Genomic DNA, 13054 nt, shown 5'->3' with positions numbered 1-13054 from the left:
GAAGATCACTCCAAGGCTTTTGCCAGTATATGGTTTCCAGTGGTGAATTCTTTCAGTGGCAAAAAGATTTTTACAAAAGAAAAATCATGAGAGAGTGCTTATCTACAGAGGGAATTGTATTGATTGTAGAGTAGGGACAGTAGTGGTTGGGTTTACCTGGAAGGGCATCCAGTGTTTTTGTTGGGCAACTGCTGGTTTAAAAAAGTTCTGTTCTCCTGTTTAACTCCCAAGGATTAGATTTGACTTCTTTTTCCTGAGTAGATCTGTTTGCTTTTTGATGCTAAGAGAAGTAAACTTGGCAGGCTTACTTGACCCCCGAAGTATTCTCAACGTGCTTAAAAATAAGAGGACAGTTGGTTTGCTCATCCCACTGAGTGAAGCAAGGTATTTATTTTCTTATAAATTACTGTTTGTTATAGTGCTTGATTCTTTGGGATGGAGAAATTACTTGGTATTGTAGCAGTCTGAAATTTCCAGTAGTTGATTTCATGGAAGCAAAAGAAAAAGATAATAAAACATTAACCAAAAATTCTAGTGATGTTGGATAAGCACTGAATGTTCCCATTAGATGTAATTTGAATGCTGAGCTACAGTTACTTTTCAATTTGCCAAATATAATAGATGTTCTTCAAAGCAAATCTTACTTCTACTTTCTTTGAAGCAGGGTCCTCGAGAAGCTGTTATTTGGCTTGCTGTACATCATAAGCGAAAAGAAGCTTTAGAAATCTTCTCCAAAGAGATTGCACCAGCTGGAACTGGCATGGGTAAATACTCAAATCACAGAATCACAGAATTTCTAGGTTGGAAGAGACCTCAAGATCATCGAGTCCAAATCTTTCTTTAGGAACTTAAAGTTACCTTTTCTTGTTCCTGAGCCTGACGAGCACCGAAAAACTTAATTCCATTCAGTTTCATTGTACTGATAGTAGTATAACCATAGTTCCTTTTCAGTGTATTTGTTATAGAAATGAGATGTACAGACACGTAACAAAAATAAAAATAGTAAAATGGATAGTAAAAGATAGTAAAATAGTAAAAGGAAAACATTTTTTCTATCATTTAGTTTTATTTTCCTACTCATGGTTGCACTGATACGTGACAATGCTTTTATTCTGTTTTATCATGTTATTAAAACTCAGTAATCCTATTTAGAACTCACCAAAACTAAATGTTAAGAATGGTAATCAGCTGGCAAAAATCTATCACAATGACTTTTTATAACATTGCAGTACATTAGGAACTGTATAGTTTAAGGGTTTTATAGGTACTCTTCACCACTCAGTTATCTGATGTTACTGTAGTGGTTTTTTTAAAGATACTACTGTACTTCTAAGCTGTTTAATGTGTAGCTGCTTATGTATAGACGTCAAACTTTCAGATCTAATTAAAAGTGTTTTAATATGATACTGCAGTGAGAATGCTAATGGGCTGCATCTAATTCTTTATTCACACTGTGCATATTAGCTCCCCAGCTTAAATTCTGGTTCTGCACAATTATGTCTAACCTCAAATTAATGGCTTTAACATTTGACTTTGAATGAACATGATGTCAGGCAACCATTGCAAGATGTTTTCCATGGGCTTGAGAGAGAAAGATAAAATACCAGGATTTAATTATAAGCCAGTCTTAGTTTTAAGTATATGTAGTTTAAGTATTTGCATGAAGTTGTGAATGATGTATGCTTCTTTCGTTTATTAGGTGTCTGTTCCAAAAACTTTCATGTTTGTTTTTTGTAAATTTCATTGTGTTCTTGTAGCTTTCAAGAAAGGTTTACTATTTGATCACTTTAAGCAAACTCTTCTTTTTTTTTCCTCTCCTCTCTGTTCTCTTTCCAAGTCACATCTAAGTGTCGCTACTATATCCATCTCAGTTTTAAGTAGCACATTCACATCTTGTGATTTGACTGCTGCTTATACTATAGATACTTCGCCCGTTTTTTAAACATCCATTTTAAATTTGGGCAGCTTAGTTTTGAAGATGAGAGCTCAGGTATGTTGCAGTTGCTTCTCTGTAACTTATGGAGAAATGCACTGAGGGTTTACATGAATCTTCAAAATTGAATTACTTGAGCTTAACCTGAATGTCAACTTCTATAGCACGTCTAGCATCCTGATTAATGGGGACTACTTGTTGCCTTGCAATTAAAAAATTAGTCAGTGCTTTATTTTTATTGGATTCAAAATTGTATGGAACAAAGCACGTTGTGTTGCAGTTTTTAGAGTGGTATCAGGGCTGTAGATAATGTAGTATTCTTTTAAAAGCTATATTTATGGAGGCAAGGTTGATGTATGGTCACATTCTTTTTTTTTTTTTTTCCTTCTCCCTTCTAAAGGATTGAATACAATTATGTAGAAGTAATCAGGAATATTCGTGGAGTTGATTTTAAAATATTTTGCATTTTAGAAGGTTGGTTAGCAGGTCAGCATTTACCACGGATACACACAGTTTCCACGCTGTTTTCTAATGAATGAAAAGTAGTATTTTCACAGTTAGACCAAGCTACCATTTCTAAAATTTGTTAAGGATTCATAATTGAAGTAGTTTCTCCTTTGTCATTATTTATGTAGGCTATGTAACATTCCTGGAAGTAAAGATCTATTCTTTGTTTTATATATGCACAGACAATCCCTAGCAGGTATCTTTGTGAACAAGAGAAAGCTGGCTAGATTTTAAAACAAGTGCCTACTTTTAGGATCTGATGTTAATGCATATATACTTGTCTCTCCAAATTCTTAATGTGTGCCTCTTCGTTTACAAGCAACTACTGTGCAAATAAACCTTGTTCGATGTCAGAAGGTGCTAGATTTGTTAAGGTTTCCGTTTTTCTTCTCTCTACTGTTGTCTAAATTGTCTAAAGAATGAAAAAGTCAAAAATCTGTGCTACCCAACTTGGATAGTATAGCATAGTATTATAATTGAGTTACCATAGTATGTGAACATCTATTTTTAAGGTGGCTGGCAAGCTTTCAGTTCATGTTTTCAGAACTCTTGGTGGAACAGATGTTTTTTCTGGTACCGTCAGGTTAGACAGCCTGAATGTGAGATTGTGGTGATGCTGGCTTTGTTTTGTAAATGGACAGCTTAAACTTTATAAAATATCTTGCAGCATTTATTAACTAAAAAGTCTCCTTTACTTCATAGGACTGCTGCTAATGAGCAGTAGTGGGAAGGAGCGTATTACTGGAATTATCTGGTGCATCTGGTGATAAATAGCACTTTTGCTTGCCAGGTACAAGAATCCAACAAAATTTTTGGTCTCCTTGAAGTAAGCTACTAGTATCAGAGGGCATCAGAGCTGTTTACTACAATGCTTCCAAATCCTTGATCACAAACCCATGAATAGTCAGTTTTCTGATTTGTAAAGATTAAGATTGCTTCATACAGTCAATGCTTTCAGTTGCTGTGATGTAGCAGATTTCCATACTGTTTGCACAGATAAAATACATGTGTAGAGAAGAGCCAGATTTGGGATTTAAAATGTTTAGTGGGCTGCTTGTTGATGTGGAATACTCCTAAAGCAGTGGTTTTGAAGCATCTCCTTTTGTTTGTTTGTTTTTGCTAAATCTCTCTAAAGAGAATAATAAATGCAACACTGCCAGACAATCGCTAGTAGGGTGCTAATCAATGAATCACCTTCTGATGCTTCGTTTCTGACAGTGGTGTAGGCTGCCAGAACATGCTGTGAAGAGCAGAACAAGGAATGCTTGCTGCTTGAGTGTCCTAAACCAGGCAGCTCCATTAACAAGACTCAAATTTGATCTTTTGTTGGACAGATGTACAAGCGATGCTGGGAACAGAAGCCAGAACTCAGATTGATGTTCCCGTAGGTGAATTCTCTAACAGCAGGACCTGATGTTCATAGCTTCCTTCCCCCTTTCTCCAAGCTTCTGTCCTCTGTTTCACTCAAGGTCAGGAGTGTCCACGGACAGAGGAGGACCCAGAATTCAAAACTCCTGTACCTTGAGTAAGGGCTCTGTGCACTAGCACCTGAGGCACTATGTTATATGGTGTTGTTTCACTTTCTCTTACTGGACATTAAATGAAAATAGCTGTGGATGCTGCCTCTTGTGTGTGTGCAGGGTGCTTATCAGATGTGGTTTTGCACATCCCACATGGGTCTGTGTATGTATGTAGAATGAGTGACTTAATTCTCCTGAAATGGTGACAGTTGAGGAGCTGCACACCAGTTGGGGCTTTAAACATGTATTTTTCTTATAAAGTACATGCTTGCACTTTAAGCAACAAAGCTCTGGGTTTCAGTGATTGCCTTCCAGCTTTGTCATGGGCCCCTGAGCTCTTCTGTGTCTTCAAGGAGGACAGGTAGTGATTTTAAGAGTGATTGACTCGGGGGGTGGACAGGGACAAACACCTTCTTCTGTAGGCGTTTTCAATGAAAAATAAAGAAACAGGAACAAATTAACCATCATAACCAGCAATAAGGGGAAAGGGGGAATTGCTGAATTGCAGGGTGATGTCACTTGAACTAAAACAATTCAATTTTTTTGAACATTTTGAGTGACTTAAGAAAACAGTATCCATTTTGTCTGTACTAGACAAAAAGTATGGGGGGGAAAACTAGAAAAGTTTGCCTCCTCTACTTGGACTGTATCTAGTGACTGTGCAGTATGGTTTATAACTTCATTCTTCTTTCACCTCAATAGCAGTTTGGTGTTTGTTACTCTGTGATGTGTGGACAGTTGTAGAGATAATTTTAATATATACCACATTTCATCCAGGAATCTTTAGAAGGCTATGTAACATGACCAAAAAAGCTTTGTAGTGCAGTAACACTGCAAGGTGGTCTGTCTGCTGTACAGATGGTTTCCTGAGATAGTGGAAGGAGGCATGACCACAAAAGAACCTCAGTCAGGGTCTTTGGTTCTGCTTTCCCTGTAAAAAATGGTAGAGAGGACCTCCACTGGTACTTAAGGGGACTGGATTAGCCAAATACTCTTCATCTAGGAATGAACAGTAGAGAGAGGAGCTTTAATAGGTCAGAAAAAGGATGGGAAGTCCTGAATTCCTTCTCCAGTCCATGAGGTGTGTTTTTTTTTTTTTCTTTTTTTTTCAGAGGAAGGCAGTGTCAAACCCAGGCTCTTAAATTTAGTGGTGTTTGTCAGCGATATCTTTTGTGATGGAATCTAGGAACGCTGTCAGTCCAGGTTGTTTCAGCCTGCTAGTCATTTCTTATGGTGCCTTGAGCTAGACCTGGTAGGTAGTTTCAGTTTGGTAATAATGCCATAATATGGGAGTTACAAATTGTAGTTAATAAAGGTATTAATTTCATTAGTGGCCAGTAATAAAAACCTAGTTTTGGTGGATTTCACTTAGACTAAGTTTAAATCACATTGCTCAAAACTTTTTGAACTCTTTTTGCCCAATAAAATTTTCAAGGAATTTTCAGTTAACTTCTCCATCCTTGCAGGGAACAAGAGCAAGATGAAAATAAATTCTTGCTGTGATTAAAAGGCATATTGCAACAATGTTGCTGAAGAATGATCTTCATAATGCTTCACAGCAGAGACTTAAAACTGTGTGCTATATCTTGTGTCAGACATGCTTTTTAGTTGTCGTAATGAATCTTAAGCCTTTAATGTCTGTATTTATTTTATTTTGACTCATTTTTGTGACTTTGATTACTTTAAAATGTTTTTAGATATATTTTTATATATTTGTATATAGAAAGGGTAATAGAACTTAGTCCTCATAAAAGGAGATCTGTATAATTTTTGATCAGTTTGGGATTGCTGTTTATTATTTGTTCCCCTTTATGGTAGATTTCTATTTCAGAAAATCAGTAGGAAGACAACCGTCCCAAAGCAGTGTGCTGTTTTGAAATTCCCTGTTTCTTATGAACTCTCATTCTCAATGAGAATCAGAAAAGAAAAATAAAGGAATATTTTTTTAATGTGTTGGAATGCTTGGAATATGGCTGAAGCATGTGTGGTTTTCTGCTCTGCAATATATAGAAGGCGTTAGATCTGCAAGAGAGAAGTTTGGTAAGGTGGCATTAAAAAAATAACAAGCTTACATAATAAAGAAAACAAGGATTTTTATAGCAATCTTATAACTTTTTTTTTTTACTAATGTGTTTTAAATTTTCATTGTTTTTATTGAATCCACTGAGGCACATGAGCGTACTTGCACAGTGCTAACTGTTCTAAAGTACAAATATCTAGTTCATATTATTCAAATTGCAGATGAGATTCTTAAGCCTAGAGAAGAATCTGAAGTAACTGTATATAGACATGCCATACATTAGAGTGATTTGTTGTTTATTTTCTGTTTGGGATGGAACGCTTTCACTGTAAACTTCTCTTGAGCCTGGTATTTAGTTTGCCGGTTCAAACACTTAATCAGTTCTCATTTGGCTTATGCACATTTAAAAGGCTTGAAGTGATACTTACTATTAAAAGAAAACAATCTTATCTTTTTTACAAGTAGCACCCAAAATTGCTAAACTTCCAATTGGTGAAATAATGCTTTCAGTTTACTAGGTTTTATTTCTCAGTACATTGAAAATTGATGTTTCTTTAACAATAATAGCAATTTTGTTTGATTTTTAATGCACATAGTCTTCTGAAAAATAAGTTTGTCTTTAATGTTGAGCCTTAATAGCAGGGTTTTAGAGCTGTTTTCTTGTTCTATGTTTTATCCTTTGCAGTGAAGAATCTGAGATGCATAGGCTCAGATTTTTAAGTCAGTAGTAGCCTCTGGGAGTTCAGCACGGTCCTGCATAGCCCAGTCTATGGAAATGCATCCTCACTTCATAAGAGGCAGTTGGCAGAGACCAGGCTTGTACTGTTCAGTGAAAGTACTGGCAAAAATCACATACGGTCCAATCAGCCTTATGGTTAGCATTTAAACAGTTTCTTTTGTTACAGTGTATTTTATATTGTATTTTTTTTATTTGTATAGATCATTGTGAATAAAGCCTGGTGTACAAGAGGCTTAAGAAGAGCCTTGATGAGGGAAACTGTCATTTATAGTTTAATAGTTCAGTAGCTAAGAAATGTTTTATTAATAGCTAAAATCATGTGCTGACCCTTATTTCACATTAAAATGACCGGAGTTTGACACTAAGATGACAGCTGGTTAATACAGCTTGAGATTTTAAAGTGCTTGAGTGTATGTAAATATTATGACTGATCTCATAAGTGTGTTGGAAGATACTTCAAGAAATGTCCTGGTCCTAGCGGTTTATTACAGGCCCTGTTTTTTTTTTTTTGTTTGAGAATAACATTGCAGAAGATAGTGTATCTGCTGTATTCAGTGGACACAGAATAATTAGAATGTATAATTGACCACATTGCAGAAGTACGTATTTTGTACTTAACTATATTGTAGGAACAGTTGAGTTACAAATATATGCCACATACATAATTCCTTAGAATATGGGGTAAATGCATTTAATAAGCTTTCGGTTGAACTAATTGAATCACCAGAAAAATGAGGGACAAACAGTTTAAGGTCAAAAAATGTAAGTTGGTGAACACGAGACAAGATTGTCTTCCAGAACTCAGTGAAGCTTCAAAGAAAGAAGTGTCACCTTTCACATTTAAACTAGTGGAAGTTTAAAAGCTTTAAAAGTAGTCAGACTATTTTATTGCTTTTTACTCAAAACATTTTACAAAAAATGTCATGCAGTATAGCATCTTTCTTTCATATACTGTGTAATGTTCTTTTCTGTTGAAAAGTCCACAGAATTGTGCAGAATTGTATTTTTGACAAGAGTAAAGGATAAAAAGAAATAAGAAACAAAAATTAGGTGTGGCCTTTTAAGGTAGGATTTGAATAGGACAGAACTACTAAAGAGGGCAAAATAATAAGGCTATCCTGCCATCAGAAAATCCAGTGGGGAATTACGAGAGCTGTAATTAATGAAGCTTGTTTTGCTGCAGATTTCTCTCTCTAATTGCAGGTTGCAACAGAAATTTTTCCTGCCGTGGGTGTCTTACAGGCGTCATATCTCTGGCATGCATTTAGAATATCTTAGAACGTGGCTGTTATACATGTTGAAATAGGTGTTCCTTTGGGCCTGTGTTAAGCATTCATTATTGCCATGGCCGGTTTTCAGTGGATCCACTCCCACAAATGCTTGCATGAAAACTAGAGGTGGTGTAGGGGAAGAGAGAAGAACATGTGACAAACAATGAGGAAGGTGGCCACAGATGGTTGTAATTCTTGGAAGTCATGGCATTTGTTTTGTGATACCAGTGTTCATGAAATTAGTTGGAAACTTGCTGTCTTCAAACACATGAGCTTTAAAAGTATTGGTATTTGCAAGGCAATCCTTCTGTAAGTTCTGTTGGGTGAGAAACTAAACACAGTGGCAGATGAGGAGTGAAAACATGTACAGGGGATCAGAAATGGTGGAATTATTGTATTAGGAAGTATATCTTAAGTGGACTTCACCTCGTGTTCCCTACATGCTCATCCATCAGCATACTGCTGCTGAATCACATAGGGGTGGAGAAGGAGCGTTAGTATACTTTGACATACTCAAGGTTCTTCAGATTTGGAAGAAACTGTCCATTGGGCCCAAAATTTAGCTTGCAGGTATGCTGGAGAATCATGAACACAAAAGAAAAACGTTGATAAATATAAAATATATATGGGTACACAGGGAGGATGACTTTTTTCCTACTGTAGTTGGGCTGAAAATTCATAAAATTGAACATGGGCTAAGAAGAAGGAGTCAAAGTGAAAAGACATGGTAATACTGTAAAGATTTACACAGATCAACAGAAGAGCAGGATCTGCTGAATAATAATTGATTCTTTATTTATAGATCCAAACCTTTTTAAGCACTGATACCCAAAGGAAGGGTACTAAACTAGTATTTAGTCACCTAGAAAGAAGTAAATTTAGTGGACGTAGTGCCATACACTTCTCCAATCATGCCATATATTTAGGAGTTAATGAAATCAGTGGAAATTAAGTGGCATGATCTCCAATACTGACTCACTGCTTTTAAATGTCCAGTCACCTGAGGAATTGGCAGTGTCAGGTTAGGTGCTCAGGCATGTGAGCGAAAATGCTCCTGGGTGTGGCAAGCTACCTGATCAGACTCTTGAGGCAAAATAAATATCATATTCAGTATGACAATTATACCAGGCAAATTCTATACCTACAGATGAACATGAACAGAATATAGATGGATTAAAAAAGTCTCCAACTGTTTTGTGAACTGAAAGGCATTCAGCTCCTTTTTGATGTGAATTTTGTGCTGTTCTGAGGCACAGAAGCTGACAGCCAGATTGTGATGGTGAGTTGTTGGTCAGCTTCAAGTGAAAGATCTTGTTCAAGTGGATGACTGGAGGCAGATAGGATGACACCATGCTTAGCGATACCTTATCTGCCACCAGATATTTGCCTTGAGGGACTAATGAATGGGGTTCCGATAACAGAAGGTGCTCATGTAAAGTTTCTGGGAAAGGAGATCAACAACTTCAATTTAGCTGAAGATCTTATCTACTTGATGGTGCAGCCTGATGGATGTTCTCTACAAGTATGGCAAATTAGTCATACTTCATTTTATTTGAGATAGACCTTCCTCCAGAAAGGAAGGAGGGGAGAGCATCTGCACAGATGCTTAAGTAACCAACCAAGCAGGTATGAAGTACAGCACAAGTAGATCTTTTTTTTTTTTTTTTTTCCCAGCTGGAGAGTGTCTTGTGACAACAGTTGATCTGAGGAATTTCTAAGTAACTCAGGAGAAAAATGTATGGCCACAGCAGTAAATCTGCTCTTACAGAGTTATGCTTAAACTTCCATTGCCTTCTTTCAGTCTTATTTGAGAAACATGATAGGTATCAAAGCCCTTAGATGCAGGTGAGGTTTTGAGCTCTAGTGCGATCTGTTTACAGAAATAACAAATCACCAGTCACAGGCCATGATCAATTTAAGATTTGTTTCCTCTGCTTTTGTCTGAAGAGAAGTGGAAGAGGTGTTGCATATATACACATACACCCCTATGTAGGGAAAAAAAACAAAATTATATATGCTCCCAACTTAGTTACACTAACACGAACAATGAATTGAATAATTGTAAGGTAGAAATGAATAAAGTTGTTGTCGCTTTGCTCTGAAATTGCATTTATGTGCAGAGGTAGCTGTAATGTGTTTACAGAGGAATCTGCTGTAACAGAAGCTTTTGTACTGCAGAAGTTTGCAAGACTAATAATAGCAAGTAGCAGTACAAGGTTATTGTAGCCTCAAAGTGTGAGTAGTCCATGTTTTTAGGTGGATCACTTCCTTATTAGTTTTTAGAGAACTGTTTCATTGTAGAAGCCGAATTCCATTGTATGAGAGCAGGCAAGTGAACAATTTTCTTTGAAAGCTTTCACGAAGCTGAAATATATTTTGGAGCAATATCTGGTACCCTTAATGAGCAGTTCAGCTGCCTAGCAGGAAGTGAGCCATGTGACTATCCACAGATAATTTAAATTAACTTTCTGAACCTATGTTCAACATGACCTTACCATATTCCGCCTCCTCCCTCGACAACCTAAATAAACAAATTAGGAGCATAAGTCCATCAGTAAATTAACCCAGTTAGTTTTTAATGTTGAGTGGCTATTTTCTGCTTGAAAGAGCATAAAGGTAATATGTGTAGGGCTGAATCTTCCCTGTGTCATTTAACATTATGTAACTGTAACGTAAGGGGTTAGTTCCTATTCTGACTACTGGCGTGTTCTTTGCAGCAGAACTTTAGGTAGAGAGGTGGTTATTTGTGGCTTTTTTTGATAGAGACTGTGCTAAAAAAATGGTAAGTTTTTTTTTTTTTGAGGGAGAGAGTGGAGTCGATACTAACACCCAATCCCTTCAGATTGTTCTCATATATCACCTCCTAAAGCTTGCTGTGTTTTTTTTGTTTTGCTTTTATTTCCAGCCTCTAGCTGTGAAGATAGTTCACAAGATAACCATATTTCACTAACTCTAGTTGTAATGTGCAAGTACTGCAGTAGCACACTGGCCAAGCTTGCAGAGCTACTATGGACTAGCTTCAGGCAAGAGATCTCTTCTGAAACTTTAAGACCTACATACTGTAATCAACCATCCCCAAATCAGTTGTTCAAATGTGCACTGACTTTAATTTTTGATGTATCAAAATATGTCTCTGATTTGTAGAACAGTGCAGTCAAGGTAAGGGCTATGTGATTGCATGTCTTTCCATAGGCTTCAGTAACGGATCTTATTAAACACTATTTCAGGGAAATCATTCATCTGGTGAATGTGGATATGGCTAGATTCTCTATTCTGGACCTATGCTGTGTTGCACCAACCAGTACCACCACTGTTATATGTCTGTATTACCATGGCACTGAAACCAAGCTAAGGCAGCTTGCTGAGAGGTGGAGGTTATTGGTGCAAGTTTAGAACCCCAACAGCATGATTACATGGCATTTGGTCTGTTTGGAGCACAGGTGGAGAGAATTCACACCTGAAAGAAGCATGAAGCAAAGTGAACCTGTGTTAGCCAGGATTAAGCTGGGTAAATGCACCATGTGGGTGTTAATTCCTAGATTTACCATACTCACTTTACCATTTCCTTCCCCTGCAGTTCTATATGGATTTCTGATGTATCATGTATGCATATTGTTTGTGCCAGACAGAAGGGCCAGAAGCTATACTAGGGAGAGCAGAACTGTTTCTTTCAGAAATAGTGATGTGTTAGGTAAATCTGGCAACCTGATGTTGAGAATAGATGAGTTTGACCAACATATGATCCTAGATTTGCAGTAAATCAGTAATGTCTTAAGCTCCAAAATTGCCTATGTATTAAAGAGAGAATGGGATTTAGAATACAGAGTACTGTAAAACCAGCTACATTAGCCAGTGAAAATGCTTGAGAGATGCGTCTAAAATAGTAAATCTAATAAAACTGTACTAAGCAAGTATATGGATTGGGTCAGAGTTGTTTCTCCGCTTTCTTTAAAAGTGAACAAAAAACCATCACTACCTCCTCCAACCCCCAGACTGTTGTACTTCTACCAAATGCAGACTACCTGACTGACATTGGCATTAAAAAAAAAAAAAAAAAAGGGCGGAAAATCTTCATTTGGTTCTTCCAAAATAGTTTGATTTGACCTTTTGAAACATGTATTTTTATTTTAAGTCACAGTAGTTTTTACACATTTTGCCCTTTTCACTGCTGTATAAAATGTTTGGCTGTTTTAATTTGATACCATTTGTAACTTGCCAGATGTTGTCTAGTATTTATTAAATCTGCATTATAGGAATAATTCAAATTATGTTAAGCTATAAGCTTTGGTATTCTGAAAATGTTTCTTACAGTTATTTTTGTGAATTTATTTTCGATTTCCAGCACCCGGCCTCACTGGAATAGTTGGAGGGCGCCCTAGAGTGTAAGTGATTTTTTAAATTTTAAATCAAAGTCTTGCTTTCTTAATACTGAAATTTAAGGAATTTCTGCATTTCTTGGACTTTCCTAATTGTTTAGAAAATGATTGCTAATCATGGCCAAATAGCTTTTAAGTTTCCAAGTGTTTGCCAGGTATATGAATAACTGAAAGATAAATGACCTGATATTTTTATTGATTTCTGATAAAATGCATCTATAATTCTTGTTTTGTGTGTCTAGGTCTCCAGTTTTGAAGCCATTTTTCTTCCATTATCCAAAAAGTGATGTCCAGGTAAGACTTACTACTTTTTAAAGCCTGCTCTGTTTTTTTTGAAGCCATTTGAAAAAAAATATGCTGACTTTGGCATTTTTTTCAGCAACTTTGAGTCGTGAAACTGCAAAATATAATGGTAACATTGAAAAATATCTTTCCAGATCTCCCAGAGTGTTATTCACACAATATTTTAGAGCAGTTGAACTTGCCAACCTTGCATTGTAATTGATGCAACTCTACTCTTCGTATGTGCTACTGGAAATAGCTGTTAAACTCAGTGATCTTCCTCCGATTAACACAGATTTTATCAACAGAGTTGGCTGAACCTTTTCCTTCTGACTACCCTGTCTATAAAAATGGAAGTAGACTTCTGTAATTTTACACTTTCTCCAATATAAGTAGAAGTCTGAGA

General features: G+C 36.5%; 1 protein-coding gene across 2 annotated transcripts in view; it reads left to right on the top strand.

Moving 5' to 3' along the window:
* LOC101793952 (uncharacterized) overlaps nt 1-13054 on the top strand; it is a 56978-nt gene that overhangs the window by 27137 nt on the left and 16787 nt on the right. The window contains exons 13-15 of one of the 2 annotated variants that reach the window (XM_038178131.2): nt 665-764; nt 12333-12372; nt 12609-12660. In XM_038178131.2, the coding sequence (XP_038034059.1) occupies nt 665-764; nt 12333-12372; nt 12609-12660 (192 nt within the window). Of the gene's footprint in view, nt 1-661; nt 765-12332; nt 12373-12608; nt 12661-13054 lie in introns of both variants that reach the window. The other variant, XM_038178133.2, reaches the window with a different exon arrangement.

The sequence above is a fragment of the Anas platyrhynchos genome, chromosome 4 (assembly GCF_047663525.1).
Source record: "Anas platyrhynchos isolate ZD024472 breed Pekin duck chromosome 4, IASCAAS_PekinDuck_T2T, whole genome shotgun sequence".
Taxonomy (NCBI): domain Eukaryota; kingdom Metazoa; phylum Chordata; class Aves; order Anseriformes; family Anatidae; genus Anas; species Anas platyrhynchos.
Note: the sequence above shows the minus strand (reverse complement) of the source record. Positions and strands in the feature narration are given on the sequence as shown.